The sequence below is a fragment of the Odocoileus virginianus genome, chromosome 33 (genome assembly GCF_023699985.2).
Source record: "Odocoileus virginianus isolate 20LAN1187 ecotype Illinois chromosome 33, Ovbor_1.2, whole genome shotgun sequence".
Classification (NCBI taxonomy): Eukaryota; Metazoa; Chordata; class Mammalia; order Artiodactyla; family Cervidae; genus Odocoileus; species Odocoileus virginianus.
The window spans coordinates 37,232,526-37,246,745 of record NC_069706.1 but is presented as its reverse complement, the minus strand read 5'-3'; the positions used below and the strand labels follow the sequence as shown (position 1 = coordinate 37,246,745).

General features: G+C 62.0%; 1 protein-coding gene across 1 annotated transcript; it reads right to left on the bottom strand.

Moving 5' to 3' along the window:
• Positions 1 to 867: 867 nt before the first annotated feature.
• Positions 868 to 4,265, bottom strand: ACTB (actin beta). Its single transcript, XM_020874713.2, has 6 exons — positions 4,157 to 4,265; positions 3,286 to 3,414; positions 2,913 to 3,152; positions 2,028 to 2,466; positions 1,760 to 1,941; positions 868 to 1,631 (listed from the first exon to the last, which is right to left on the bottom strand). The coding sequence occupies exons 2-6, from the start codon at positions 3,406 to 3,408 to the stop codon at positions 1,488 to 1,490; spliced, it is 1,128 nt and encodes a 375-aa protein (XP_020730372.2). The 5' UTR covers positions 3,409 to 3,414; positions 4,157 to 4,265; the 3' UTR covers positions 868 to 1,487.
• Between the last annotated feature and the right edge of the window lie 9,955 nt (positions 4,266 to 14,220).

Below are 14,220 nucleotides of genomic sequence, written 5' to 3'. Positions count from 1 at the left end.
TCTGCACTGTTTCTCCCCAAGATGGGAGGCGTGGGTCATTCTGCCCCCAGGGGCCACAACTCCTAGTGGAGTGCTGGAGGAACCCCCAGGTTCATGGAGGGTCCCCCCCCAAGGCCACCTATCTGGACTGACTTGGGGGTCAATCTCCAGTCTCTGTGCCTCTCACTCCCTCTAGAGGGGGGGCACCCTTCATAGGGGAACCTCACCTCTTTTCCCTGCGCCCCAGACTGACCTGAGGCGCCAGGCAGACCCCGCCCTCCAGGAGTGGGGAATCAGGAGCTGGGAGGCAGGCTGTGGCCCCCCCCCAGTCTTAGGAGAACTGGGGCAATCTGCACTTGCAAGTGGGAACACTCCAGTCCCAAGGATTGGATCCAGACCTTGGCCAAGTGCCCCCCAGAGCCATCTCTGCCAGCCCCCACAGCCCCTCACCCACGGTTGGGGCAGGTGCCCTAAAGACCCATAGGAAGAGCCCCTCCTGTGGGGGTCACTCCAGGTGAACGGGCAGGTGTTACTCTGGAGCTCAGCCTCAAGCCCCTGGCCCGGAGCAGGTTCTGAAGTCTTGACTTAGGAGGCCCCGCCCCCATCCCAAGAAGAAAGTCACAAAGGTCCCCACCCAATCGGAGGTGGGTGTAAGGAACCCCAACTCCCTGGCTCCCGACTCTTCAAGCATCTCAATATCAGAACCAGTGAGAAATGGGGATACCAGAGCCAGGCCAGGAAACTTGTCTCAAATAAACATGAGAGGCTAGAACCCTTAACTCCTCCTGTGTGACCCTCCGAGAACCCCCAGGGAAAGAGGTGTCTCAGAGGCCCCGCTGCCCCGCCCTGGTCCCCAAGGCCCAGCAAGCAGCAAGCAGGAGCCGCGAGTTTAAGGTGTGCACTTTATTGAACTGGTCTCAAGTCAGTGTACAGGAGAGCCCTGGCTGCCTCCGCACCTCAACCCGCCCCCAGGGGACCAAAGGCCTTCATACGTCTCAAGTTGGGGGACAAAAAAAGGGGGCCATGACGGCTGACCATTCAAAATAAACAAAAAGAACAAGTATTAAGGCGAAGATTAAAAACAAAATTTTTTTGGAGTACATAATTTACACAAAAGCGATGCTATCACCTCCCCTGTGTGGACTGGGCGAGGACTGGCCCCCTCTCCTTAGGGAGAAGCGGGGTGGCTTTTGGGAAGGCAAAGGACTTCCTGTAACAATGCATCTCACGATATTTGGAATGACTATTTAAAAAAAAAAAAAGGAAAAACAATGTACAATCAAAGTCCTCGGCCACATTGTAGAACTTTGGGGATGCTCGATCCAACCGACTGCTGTCACCTTCACCGTTCCAGTTTTTAAATCCTGAGTCAAGCGCCAAAAAAAAAAAAAAAAACCAAAAAAGACAAAAAAAAAAAAAAACCAAATAAAGCCATGCCAATCTCATCTCGTTTTCTGCGCAAGTTAGGTTTTGTCAAGAAAAAGGGTGTCACGCAGCCAACAGTCCGCCTAGAAGCATTTGCGGTGGACGATGGAGGGGCCGGCCTCGTCGTACTCCTGCTTCGTGATCCACATCTGCTGGAAGGTGGACAGCGAAGCCAGGATGGAGCCGCCAATCCACACGGAGTACTTGCGCTCAGGGGGCGCGATGATCTGGAGAGAGAAAGGGGCAGTGAGGGCCCTGGCGTCATCTCCCCGTGCACGCGGAACCCCGGCAAGGCGACCGCCTTGACCACCACCACGCCCATCTGCACCCCGTCCAGCTCTGGCTGGGCGCTCACCTTTATCTTCATCGTGCTAGGTGCCAGGGCAGTGATCTCTTTCTGCATCCTGTCTGCGATGCCAGGGTACATGGTGGTCCCGCCAGACAGCACCGTGTTGGCGTAGAGGTCCTTGCGGATGTCGACGTCACACTTCATGATGGAATTGAAGGTAGTTTCGTGAATGCCGCAGGATTCCATGCCTGAGGAAGAGAAGGCAGACTTAGCCTCCAGTGTGGCCACAGGGTGACCTTTGTGTGGGGCGGGTAGGGCGGGCCTTCTCACTTACCCAGGAAGGAAGGCTGGAAGAGAGCCTCGGGGCAGCGGAACCGCTCATTGCCGATGGTGATGACCTGCCCATCCGGCAGCTCGTAGCTCTTCTCCAGGGAGGAGCTGGAGGCCGCAGTGGCCATCTCCTGCTCGAAGTCCAGGGCAACGTAGCACAGCTTCTCCTTGATGTCACGGACGATTTCCCGCTCGGCCGTGGTGGTGAAGCTGTAGCCACGCTCCGTGAGGATCTTCATGAGGTAGTCTGTCAGGTCCCGGCCAGCCAGGTCCAGACGCAGGATGGCATGGGGGAGGGCGTACCCCTCGTAGATGGGCACCGTGTGGGTGACCCCGTCACCGGAGTCCATCACGATGCCGGTGGTGCGGCCAGAGGCATACAGGGACAGCACAGCCTGGATGGCCACGTACATGGCGGGGGTGTTGAAGGTCTCGAACATGATCTGTAGGGAGAGACGGGCCACGTCATACTTGGGACGCCACAGCGGGCAGTCAGGCCAGACTGGGGACATGCAGAAGAGTGCAAGGAACACGGCTAAGTGTGCTGGGGATCCCAGGATGGGGATTCACTTCAGAACGTATTGTGCACCTACTGAATACACACTCCAAGGCCACTTGGCAGCAGCCTCGGTTGGCTTTTGTCACACGAGCCAGGGTTAGTACCTACACCCACAGCACTTTATGCTTTCAACACCTAGTCAGAAAGGCAAACACCAGAAAATGATCCCATCTGGGGAAAAGCAAATAGAACCTGCAGAGTTCCAAAGGAGACTCAGCTCAGAGAAGAAAGTCCTAGGAAAATGGCAGAAGAGAGAATAAGTGAGAAAAGGCGTGGCAAAGAAGGGCAAGAAAGGAGGGGCGCTGAGCTGAGGCCGGGCGGCCCACTGACCTGGGTCATCTTCTCACGGTTGGCCTTAGGGTTCAGGGGGGCCTCGGTCAGCAGCACGGGGTGCTCCTCGGGGGCCACACGCAGCTCGTTGTAGAAGGTGTGGTGCCAGATCTTCTCCATGTCGTCCCAGTTGGTGACGATGCCGTGCTCGATAGGGTACTTGAGGGTCAGGATGCCTCTCTTGCTCTGAGCCTCATCACCCACGTAGGAGTCCTTCTGGCCCATGCCCACCATCACGCCCTGCGGAGAGGAGGCGCCTTCAGCTCCGGCCAAGTCTCACACCCACCCCACCCAGAAAGCCAAAAAGGCCTCCCCCCACCCTCCTCCCCGCCAGCTCCTTAAAGCGCAAGACCGACCCAGGCTGGCGCCATACCTGGTGCCGGGGGCGCCCCACGATGGAAGGGAAGACGGCCCGTGGAGCATCGTCGCCCGCGAAGCCGGCCTTGCACATGCCGGAGCCGTTGTCGACCACGAGCGCAGCAATATCATCATCCATGGCGAACTGCAGGGTACAACCGGGCGGTGAGCCGGGGCGTAGGGTGTAGGGCGCGGCCGCCCCCGCCCTACCCACTTCCGGTGCAGCACGCCTTCGAGCCGCTAGGGGGCGCCGGCGCGCGCGCGACCAGATTAGGGACAAAGGAAGCCGGCCGGCCGCGTTATTACCATAAAAGGCAAACGCGGGTTGGAGGCGGCCCCCGCGGCGCGCGGCAGGAAGCCAGGCCTCCGCCCCCTCCCCACCGGGCGCCAGCCCCGCCCCGCCCCGCCCCGCCCCGCCCCGCCAGCACCAGCGCCACCCGGCCGGCGCGCAGCGGCGGCGGCCACGCCCGCCGGGCGGCCGGCAGCGCAGAGAGGAAGTGCGCGCAGGCGCTCTCGAGACACGGCAGCCCCACCCCTTCCGGCCTGCTGCCCCGCCCTCGCTTCCCGAGCCTAGCGCGCACGCGCACGCGCACAAGCGTCCCCCAGCCCCCACTCCGCCGGGCCGCGCCGCCGCGCCCACCCTCCCCGCCGCCGCCCCGGGATCGCCCTGGAGGAGCAAAGCAGCCCGCTAGCGGACTGAGATCCAGGGCGTCCCCAGCCGCGATGGAGCGCGCCCCGAGCGCAGCTCCGGCCCCGAGCGAGGAGCTCAGGAGCCCGCTCTCTGCAGCCCGGCGATCGTCCACGGGGGCCGGGGGGGCCCTCCTGCCCGGAGGAGGCGCCGGCCCCCCGGCGCAGCAGTGGCCCGGCCGGCGCGGGGAACCCCTTACCTGGTTGCGGTGTCGGCCGGCGGCGAAGGCGGAGAGGCGAAGGCGAGAGGCCTGTGCTGGCGGGGCGGACGCGGTCTCGGCGGTGGCTGCGCCTCGCGCCGCCGGGTTATATAGGGCGCCGCTGCGGCCGCTCGAGCCATAAAAGGCAACTTTCGAAACGGCGGGCGCTGATTGGCCCCGCGCCGCTCACTCACCGGCCTCGCCGCACAGTGCAGCATTTTTTTTTTTAACCCCCCTCTCCCCTCCTTTTCCAAAAAAAAAAAAAAAAGAAAGAGATGGACTGGGAGAGAGCGAGAGCGAGATTGAGGAAGACGAGGGAGAGAGTTTTGGCGTTGGCCTCCCTGGGGTGCTGGGCGGCCCACGGGCAGGGGGTGCGAGCCCCGGGCAGCCGCCCCTCCGAGCAGTTGCCCCAGGTCCGGCCCCGTACGGCCAGGCCCGCACGCAGCCTGCCTCTGTCTCTGCGGGACCCCTGCCACCTCAGGCCCCTCCGGGTGTGGATGCCCCAGGGCAGCGAGCGCCCCGGTGGGCAAGGGTCAGCACGGATGCCAGGGTTCCTGGTCGCTGTGGGTGCATGCTTAGGGAACAGATGTGGGGGGAAGGGGTGGGCAGAGAGCCCCCCACCCTTTCCAACGTTAGCTCAACTGTCCAGAAAGCCTGGGTTACAGGAGGGCCTCTGACTGGGGGTGCCCTGCATGCTAAGTGGGTGTTCTTAGTGTGCTAAGGGGCCATTATTACTCAGACCTGGGGCTCAGAGCTGTGTTGACACCGGGGATTCAGGGGGCTTGTGGCCATTTAACAGGGACTTCAGGACCACGGTCCCCAGGGACAGGGCAGGCCTCCCCCCACCCAGGGGCCAGCGGCTGGCCGAGCCTCCCCTGCTGCAGGACTGAACCTAGGTGGGATCTGTAGAACGGAGGAACCGTTTCCATGGAGCTGGGCTGCCTCTGAGAACTGCCTGGTCACACCCAGCCAAGGCCAAGCCTGGGCCGTTAACCCGGGCAGCTGCCAAGCTCTCCTGGATGCAGGCAGGCCGGGCCATTCAGCGCAGCCCTGGGGCCCGGGCCCCACTGTCCATCGTCTGCCTGTCACGTGCAGCTGAATTGCCCTGGACCATCTGGAAGCCACCAAGCAGAGGGGAAGGGCACTCAGCGTGCCAGCGAGGAGTGAGGGTGGGGGGCCGCGGTGACAGTCCCTGAAGACCAGCTGCCCTCAGCCAAGCCCCAGCGCACCTGCGCCTGCCCTGGGCCTCCCCCCAAACCCTGGGCCAGACCTCGGTGCCTCACAGTATTCTGGCTGCTTCCCTGATCTGAGCCATGCCAGACAGCAGGGAGAGCTTGCCCCTTTCCCCCCAGAGGGTGGGCAGCGTTTGGCAGAGAGACACCCAAGAGGCCGTGGAATCACAGCAGGGCACCCGGCCCAGCCTGGGGGAACACCCAGCTTCTCAGCGGTGGCCACACGCTGAATTCTCACACAGAGCCAAGGGTGGGCCGCGTGGGGGCCATGCCGGTCCCCAGGGGTCTGTCTGCAGGCACCCCAGGCCTGCCTAGGGCTTTGCTACACATAGTAGGTGCTCACTGAGTGTGTGTTGAAAACAGCGAAAGATTAGTCCATATATGGATGTGGAATCTGGCCAGGGAAGAGGCAGCTTGGTCCAGCCCACTGCAGGAGGCCGGTGGCAGGGCCTTTGAAGGTTGCCGAGGCCACAAACAGGTAGGAAGAGTGACCGGCTCTCAGCACGCAGCAGAGCCCTGAGGCTCAGAGCCGCAGGCTGGCATTCTCAGGGAACCACTCTCGACAGCTCCCCCAGCACCCGCCCGGGGCCTGGGTGAATGTTTCCAATCCTTCCACTCCCTGCCTCCCAGGGACCAGATTGCCCTGTCCCTGGCCTTGTGTCTCAGTCGCGGGCATCTGGCCAGCCACCCCAGGCCCTGCCAGCCCTGTGATTCAGGAGCTGTGGTGGGGATGGGGCGGGGGGGGGGGGGGGGGGGGGCGGTGAGAAGCCTCTTTGCTGCCAGTTGATGAGGGCTGTTCACTGAGCCTGGTGGGGTGCCGGACAGACTGGAATCGGGGCCGTGGGGCAACGCGTGAGAGACTTGGGTGGCCCCTGGCAGCTCTGTGGGCTGGAGATCGAGGCCACTCCCTGGGATGCAGGGCCTGGGCCACCATCGCGCCTCTTCTCTAGCGAGGGGCCCCACCCACCCACCCTCCTCGGGCTGGAGGACTCCTGGCCGCCTCTGTCTGCAGCAGCCGGGGGGTCTCCTATGCATCCTCCAAGGCCCATCCCAGAAGGCCCCTCCCTTGAAGGGAGTCCTCTAGGATCTGCAGCATACACCTCCCTCCCACCAAAGACCACTGCACAGTGCTGGCCTCCCTGACCAGAGGCAAGTCCTTCCAGGTCTCTGTCCGGCGTCCACCTCCTTCCACCGAACCACTCCCCCACCCCAGGGCTCTGGTCTCAGTGCATTAGTGACCCCGCTGGGTGTCCTCAGCCTTGAGAAAGGAGCCTGGGAGGATGGAGGGTTGGAGGGGTGGCTGGGTCGCCAGCCTGGGGGGCGGGGAGGAGCTGAAGAGAGAGAGGCAGCAGGAGGGAAAGAGGAAGTGGAGCGGCCGGAGGAAGAGGGAGGAGGCCCGCAGGAGAGGAAGTGAGCAGGTTCTTCGCTCGCGGGAACTTTGCCCTTGCAGGGAGTTTTCCGAGCTGCCGCTGGGGCAGGCCGGCACCCAGCCCCCGGGGCCCTTAGGCGGCTCAGCCAATGGGGACGGCACTTGCGTTTCTGGTGCTATTTTTTTTTTTCTTCTTTCCTTCTTGCGGTTCCCCTCCCCGAGAGGCCTCCAGGCCAGCGGACCTTTACAGCCCCTAGCAGAGGACCACTCCCCGCCTCCCTCCGGAGCCTGCCCCGACACTGCCGCCCTGCCCTAGGGGACCCCAGGCTCCATTTTTCAGAGGAAGAGACGGGGCAGGAGACCTTCTCTCTCAGACTCGGCTCCAGGAGGGCAGTGACCCTGCGCACCATGGTTCCCCACAAGGGGCAACTGGTGTTCACCAGGGGCGACATTCCCGCAAGCACAGCCCTTGTTACGGATGAGGCGACTGAGGCCCGGGGTCTGGAGTGAAGGGCTCTAGGTGTAGGGCCTGGAGGCCCCTCACTGCCCCTCCCTGGGTAAAAATGTCCCCAGGGATGGGGATCAAAGGCTGCTCCACAGTGTACATTCCTAGGTCCCAGCCCCCTTCTCGGCGCTTATCTCCAAGGCCTGGAGAAAGCGGCCCGAGCCCCTGGTCACGGGACAGCGGGTCCTGGCCCCCAGGCTGGCTCTTCCCCTGCCCCGTCCCCTTTTCCCGGGATGGTCTCGAGAGGCGATTCTGGACCTTGGATTTCTGAGGTCCTGGGAGGGACTGGGCTTGATGTGCCTCTTGTCTCCTGCCCAGCTTCCCCCCAGCCTTCAAGGCCAGCTCTTGGGCTGCCTGCCCCCTCCAGGAAGCCTCCCATGACTGCCTCCCTCCTCTGCCATAAGAGGAGCAGCTCTCCCGCTCAAGAGAGGGGAAGGGACCCAGTCAGGATTCCACCGCAAGAGCACGGGCAGGTGCCCAGCCTCCTGGATCGCACCACTGCTGAATCCCGCACCCCAGCACCAACCAGCCAGGCGTGTCCAGGGGGGAACAGCCCCAGATAACCCCCCGAGTAAAGCAGGTGTGATCCCTGAGGCACGTCTCACAAAAGACAGCCGTGCTGGTGCCCCAGACGGAAGGGGAGAGGCAAGGTCCTCAGGAGGCGCCCAGCCGGCCGAAGGGGAGCCTGGAGGCGGGAGGGCTGGGCCGGGCCCTGTGCTCTTGGGCCTCAGCCAGGCCTCGGTCCCCACCCTGGCCAGGCCTCTAGCCAGAGTCTCTCCCGGGGCCGGCACCGGGCGGCCTCCAGCGCCTCAGCCCGCCCTGGGCCTCCCCACCTCCCTGACACTCATCTACCCAAGGGGGATCCCTGGCCCTGAGAAACCGGGAACTTCTGACCATCCTTGGGAGTGTTTTAAAAAATCCTGCAAAACTACCCTTTCTCTTCCTGTCCCCCAGGGCACCCAGAGAAAAGCCGCCTCCTGGGAAGTTCCCAGCCTGGCTTACTTGGTTGAATTTTTTCAGAAACAGACATGAGGTTCCGTGGGCTTCCCCCCTCTACACACACGCAGATGAGCCCCTGCTGATCCCTCGGCCCTTCTGCCGGGAGGGCTAGTTGCTGGCATCCTCCAGAAGTGAAGCAATGACGCAACGCTGAGACGGGGAGCCCCCGAGGGGGTCTGACGGCCGTCCCAGGCAGACCGGGGGGCATCCCGGTCTCAGGCGCCTGCCCTGGGGTGGGGGGGGTGTGGAAGCTTTTGAGGGCCTGGGTCTACGTCTACCCACCGGGAGTGGCTGGTGACCTGCCCCGGGTCACCCGAGTCAGTGCTCCGCGGCCAGGCGCCCCTGGTTCTCCAGCCAGCGGCCTGAACCAAGTGGGGTGGAATCAACAGCAACTTCAAGTTCAGGGCCAAGCGGGGTCCTTGGGCCTCAGGACCCAAAGTGTGGGCAGACTTGCCCAGGGGAACAGTGCAGACAGGAGGCCACAGGGGCCCTCTGCGCCTGGATACCCGGCCCAGGGCTGCGGAAAGAGGCTGGGGGTGGGGGGGGCTTCTGGACCCAGGGACCAGGGGCAGTCAGTGACGTGACGTGGGGGCTCATGTCCTGGGCACCCAGCGACATGGTCAGCGTTGGGGGCTCAGCCCCTCCCTGGCTGGGTGGCCTGCTCTCCACTGGGGCAGCAGAGGTACGAGGGGATGCCCCCCCAGGCTGGAGGGGCCCGAGGAAGTGAAAGGGGAACGGGAAGGGGGACAGGAGCCGTTGGGAAAGTGCAGGCGGGCGGGGCGGGGGTGACTCACAAGCCACAGGCTCACCCACCTCAGGGTGCAGGCTGGCCCTGGCGTCCACAGGGGGACAGGGCCGGTCAGCAGGGTCCCCAAGGGCCCGCGGCCAGCAGAGGAGAGCCCCGCCTGGACGCACACAGAAAGCTCACCACACCCCTGCCGGCCAAACTGGAATCTCTCCATTTCTCAGAGGAACAAATTGAGGCCAGTGAGAGTGGGGAGTGCATCACTGGGAGGTCCTGGCACCCAGGACTCCGGGGCCCGTCTCGAAGGCGCCCCGTTCATCCGGGAGCCTCCGGACAGTTGCTGTTCCCTGTGTTCCAGGCCGGCAAACCGAGGCCCAGGGTGACCAGTGGGCAGCACAGCTCACCGCTGAGACGTGGGGCACCCTCCTCTGCCGGCACCGGCTCCTCCGGGCTTGGGGCCCATCCAGGTGGAAACCTGATCGGCTGGGCCTCGCCACTGGGTAACCGGGCCCTCCTCAGCCAGAAATCTCAGTCGCTGGCTGGGCTGGTCAGGAACTGGAGCTTCCTGTGATATGGGGGGACCACCCCCTCCCTGGCCTGCACTGTCCACCAGGGGGGACACGGTCAGCCCGGATCCGATGAGACCGATTCTGTGTGAGCCTGCAGTGGGCCCGCGTCTCAGACCTGGGTTTGATGGGCCAGGCGGGGAAGGGGCTTCCCCTGGCACAGAAGCCTCTGTTGGCCTCTGGGGTGGCAAGCAGGGCTCCCCCCCCCCCCGACCCAGAGGCCCTGCTCCCTCCACATCCCAGGCCCCCAGGGAGTAATCTGGGCTAAGTGACCTGAGCTGTGGAGACCCATAGCACTGGGGGCACACAACTGTGACCAGAACAGGTAGTGACCAGGCCGGGAGGTCCATCCAGACCCAGGTAGGACTCAGCAGTAACCCCGCTGTGCCCAGGGCCAGGGGGCTACGCGCTGTGCCCTCTTAGTCAAGCAGAGTGAAGGAGCCCCAGAGCAGGTGGGGTAGCCCAGGAAGGAGTGGGCATCTCCGCCCCTCCCCCCCCGCCCCCACTGTGAGGCCCCAAGAAGCAGACCATGTCTTTTGGAGACCCTGGTCTTTCCTCTTCTGATTCACTTTCAGGCGCTCTGTTGAGTAGGTCTTGGTTCTGTCGCTCACCCCAGATATCCTTGGAAAGGGACTCGGCATCTCTGAGCCCAGCAGGGTCAGGAAGACCCAGTGCGGACAGCGCCATCCGGGTGGGCTTTCTGGACCTTTCAGGGGCTTGTCACAGACATTCTGGGAGCCGGCTGTCACCTGCCTACTTACCAAAGGGGAAACCAAGGCCCAGAGATGGGCAGAGGCTCACCCAGTGTCACACAGCGCTTGGTGCAAGCCGGAGGAGCCCAGGTCTGGAGGGCCAGGGCTTTGCATTCTGTGTGCCTGCAGAATGGCAAGGAGGATGCCCAGCTTTCTGCTGGGAGAGCCGGGCTGGTCGGTCCAGGGCCTGGCACCCCTCGGCCAAGATGGCTTTGAACAGCCTGAGCAGGCCGACATGCTGGACAACCCTGGGCCACGTGGCGCCGGCCCCTTCGGGTGGATGCACCCAGCCCTGCGGGACTGACGGCCTCGTCCCTCATCCGTCCTCGGTCAGCTGCCTCCGGGGCCCTCGTGGGGACTGGCTCCGGGGCCTCCGTCGCCCCGCGTTGCTCCCTGTCTGCAGGTGCGGGGACGCCGGAGGGCAGGCCCAGGCCGGGGCCCGGGGGGAGCGCGGGGAGCTGTGTGTCCGGCCCTGCGACCCCGCCCCGGGGACACAGCCGAGCGGCCCATGCCTTGGTGGCCTTGACCTTGGCCACCTCGCTTCGCCACGTCGAGGAGCTGAGGGAGGGGACAGGCGCGCGACAGACAGGCCAGAGCTGGGCCTTGCCCAGAGTGGGTACAGGGCGGCCGTGGTTGGCCGCTTGGGCCGGGCACGCTGCGTGACAGGCTGCCTACCGCACCTGCGTCCCGCGCCTGCCGGGGTTGGGGGGCGGGGCCTGCAGGTATGGCGGGCGCTCCAACAGGGGCCTCGTCTGCGCGTGCGCAGTGGCGGGCCTCTCCCTGGTCCGGTCCGGCCGGGGTGGGAGGTGGAGACCGCCCCGTTCTTCTTCACGTGCGCTGATTGTTCTTCCACCGGAGAATACTGGCTAGGCTTTGGGCGAGAAAGAGAAGGGAAAGGCAGGGAGGGGAATGAGAAACAGACCTGGAGGGGCATTTTATTTATTTATTTATCATTATTTTTGGCTGCACCGCATAATTGCGGGATCCTAAGTTCCCCAACCAGGGATCAAACCTGTGCGCCCTTTAGTGGAAGCGAGAGTCTTGATCACTGGATTGCCAAGGAAGGCCCTGAAGGGACTTATTATTATTATTTTGGCTGTACTGGGTCTTCTCTACTGTAAACACGTTTTTCTCTAGTTGTGGCGAGCGGGGGCTACTTTGGTCGTGGACTGCGGGCTTCTCATTGTGGCTTCTCCTGTTCTGGAGCTCGGCCTCCAGGGCACACAGGCTTCAATAGTTGCGGCTCGAGGGCTCAGTCGTTGCGGCTCCCGGGCCCTAGAGCACAGGCTCAGTAGTCGTGGTTTATGGGCTTAGTTGCTGCAAAGCATGTGGGATCTTCCTAGATCGGGGGTCGAACCCATGTGTCCTGCCTTGGCAAGCAGTTTCGTTCCCACTCAGCCCCCAGGGAAGCCCCTGAAGGGGCATTTTAAACAAAAGTCCACCCAAAACTCCACCTCGCCAGGAAAGATAAGAAGAGACTTGACATCACGGGTCATCCGGGAAATGCAAATGCAAACCACAGTGAGCTCCCACTTCACACGCAAGAAGGGATTCTCCCTGATCCTGTCTTTGCAGAGTTTAAAGATGGGGAGCCAATCTATGTGCAGAAGACAGGACAACGGTGCCCTATGTGGAGGACGACTAGAAAGGGCATGATGGAAGCTTCTGGAACCTAGGCCTCTGTCAATCTGGGTATTGGGTACCTGTGAGTGTTCAGTTTGTGGCAATTCAAGGAGATGCACATTGACACTGCACATAGTTGCGGAGACAGTGGCTCCGCACTGTGGGAGTGTGGTTAACCCCACCCTCATGGCCCTCCAGCCTGACTCGTTGTTCCTAGACACTGCCTTCTAATCCTTAGAACACCAAACTCCTATCTGCCTCAGGGCCTTTGCACTCGCTGTTCTCTCTGTAATGGACCCTGCTCCCCACATGCATCCTTTCTGCTTATTTAATTTCTGCTTCTCCTTTAGGGTTTGGTGTAAACATCACCTCTTCCAGGAAGCCCCCCTGGATTTCTAGGCAAGGGCAAGGTTCTTGTGGCTCCTGCATGCTCATCATAGCCAATTATTGGATGTAACTGTGTGATCATACTCTCTTCCTCCATGCTCCACTGGCAGGGACCATGAATGTTTTGATCACTGTGGGTTCCCAGGGTGTGAGTTAGTGCGGTTTTGAGCTTCTGTCTTCAGATAGAAGGAGGGAAGGAGGAGAGGAAGGGAGGGGAAGATGAATGGATCCAGTTCTCTACAGCAGGGACAGAGGTTACAGGAGTCAATGTGCTATCACTCCAAGGTGTGAGCACCCTGTCCCAGGAGGGTGTGGACACAGCCCTGGCAGGGATAATGTCCTAAGACTGCCAAAGCTGATGAGGAATAGGCCTGGGGAGGAAGGGGTTGGGCCAGCTCAGGGCTCACACCTTCCAGCGGATGTTGGAGTATAGGAGGGTAGGTGTCACAGGAAGTCCTCGAGTCCCTGGGCTGCGGCTGACTCACCTGGTGTTTGATAACACTCACGGGTCAGACTTGAACCTTGTTCTCCAGGGGTCCCGGGGGAAAGCAACTGTCATATCCTGAACACATGAGGCGCTGAACTGGAGGAGGAGCAACCCAGTCCTAGGATCAAACAAGGCTTTCTATAGGCTGGGGCTTTGGGGGCTGGGCTTTGACATGTGAATGGAGTTCACAAAGGGCAATTTAGAGGGGGCTTGACAGAAGGGTATGTGGGGAGAACTGCAAACATTTGATGTGGCTGGGCCCTTTAGAGTCCATAGAAACCTCGGTGCGGAGGTCTGGGCTCAACAGCATTTCTGCTCTGGTCAGCTCTCAGCAGAGTACACGGAGGGCCCAACTGGGGAAGACCCCAACTGGGGAAAACCCCAACTGGGGTGGGCGTGGGCTTGGGGGAGCCCTCAGCACAGCTCAGAGGGGGCTATGTCCTTACCCCTTGGAAGGAACGTGCTGGGCCTTGAATTCAGGTCCATGTGTGCAGGTGGGGAGACTGAGGTGGGCAGGGTCTGCGCGAGGCTCGCAGAGCTGGGTTAAGCTGGGTTCTAGAGCCCACAAGGGCAAGAGACAGGCCCTCTTGGGAGTCGGACACAAGCTTACCAGGCCAGCCTCTGGTGCTCAGCGCTGGGGGTTCCGTGACACCCATCAGAGAACCGGTTGGAGACTAGGGACAAGAACTCTGCAGCAGGCAGCAGCTGCAGGGCCTCTGGGCTCCCCTCCCCCAACGTGGCCAGGAGCCCCTTCCCCTCCTCCCCAGCCTCCACCTTGGCCCAGAGAAGGGAAGCAAGCTGCAGGGTCACAGAGCAAGAATGTCTCCTTGGAATTCAGCCAGGAGGTGGAAAATGCTTCCTAGGCTGGAGATTAGCTGGCGCCCAGGATGCCTGGGGCGGGTGTGTTCTCAGAGGACTGGGGCATAAACTCAGGAGCTGGGACTTCGTCAGCAAGGGTAATGCAGAGCCATAGAGGGTGTGGGAGCGGGAGAGGGGCAGGGCCACATGCGATGTTCCGGCGGCTGGCTCTACCTTGTGAAAGGGCCCAGGAGGCGCCACAGCAAACTGTCGCCTCACATGTCAGATTTCTCTCTGCTTCTAGCCACATAGAAGTTCGTAGTAGAGATAGTTTTGGTTTAGTCACTAAGTCGTGTCTGACTCTTGCAACCCCATGGACTGTAGCCTGCCAGGCTCCTCTGTCCATGGGATTTTCCAGGCAAGAATACTGGAGTGGGTTGTCATTTCCTTCTCCAAAGGATCTTCCTGACCCAGGGATCGAACCTGGATCTCCTGCATTGCAAGCAGAATCTTTACCTACTGAGCTACGAGGGAAGCTACACAAATAATAACAGCCATGAGAATGATAACTTGTTTGTCTGTGATACGCTCCCTTTTCTGA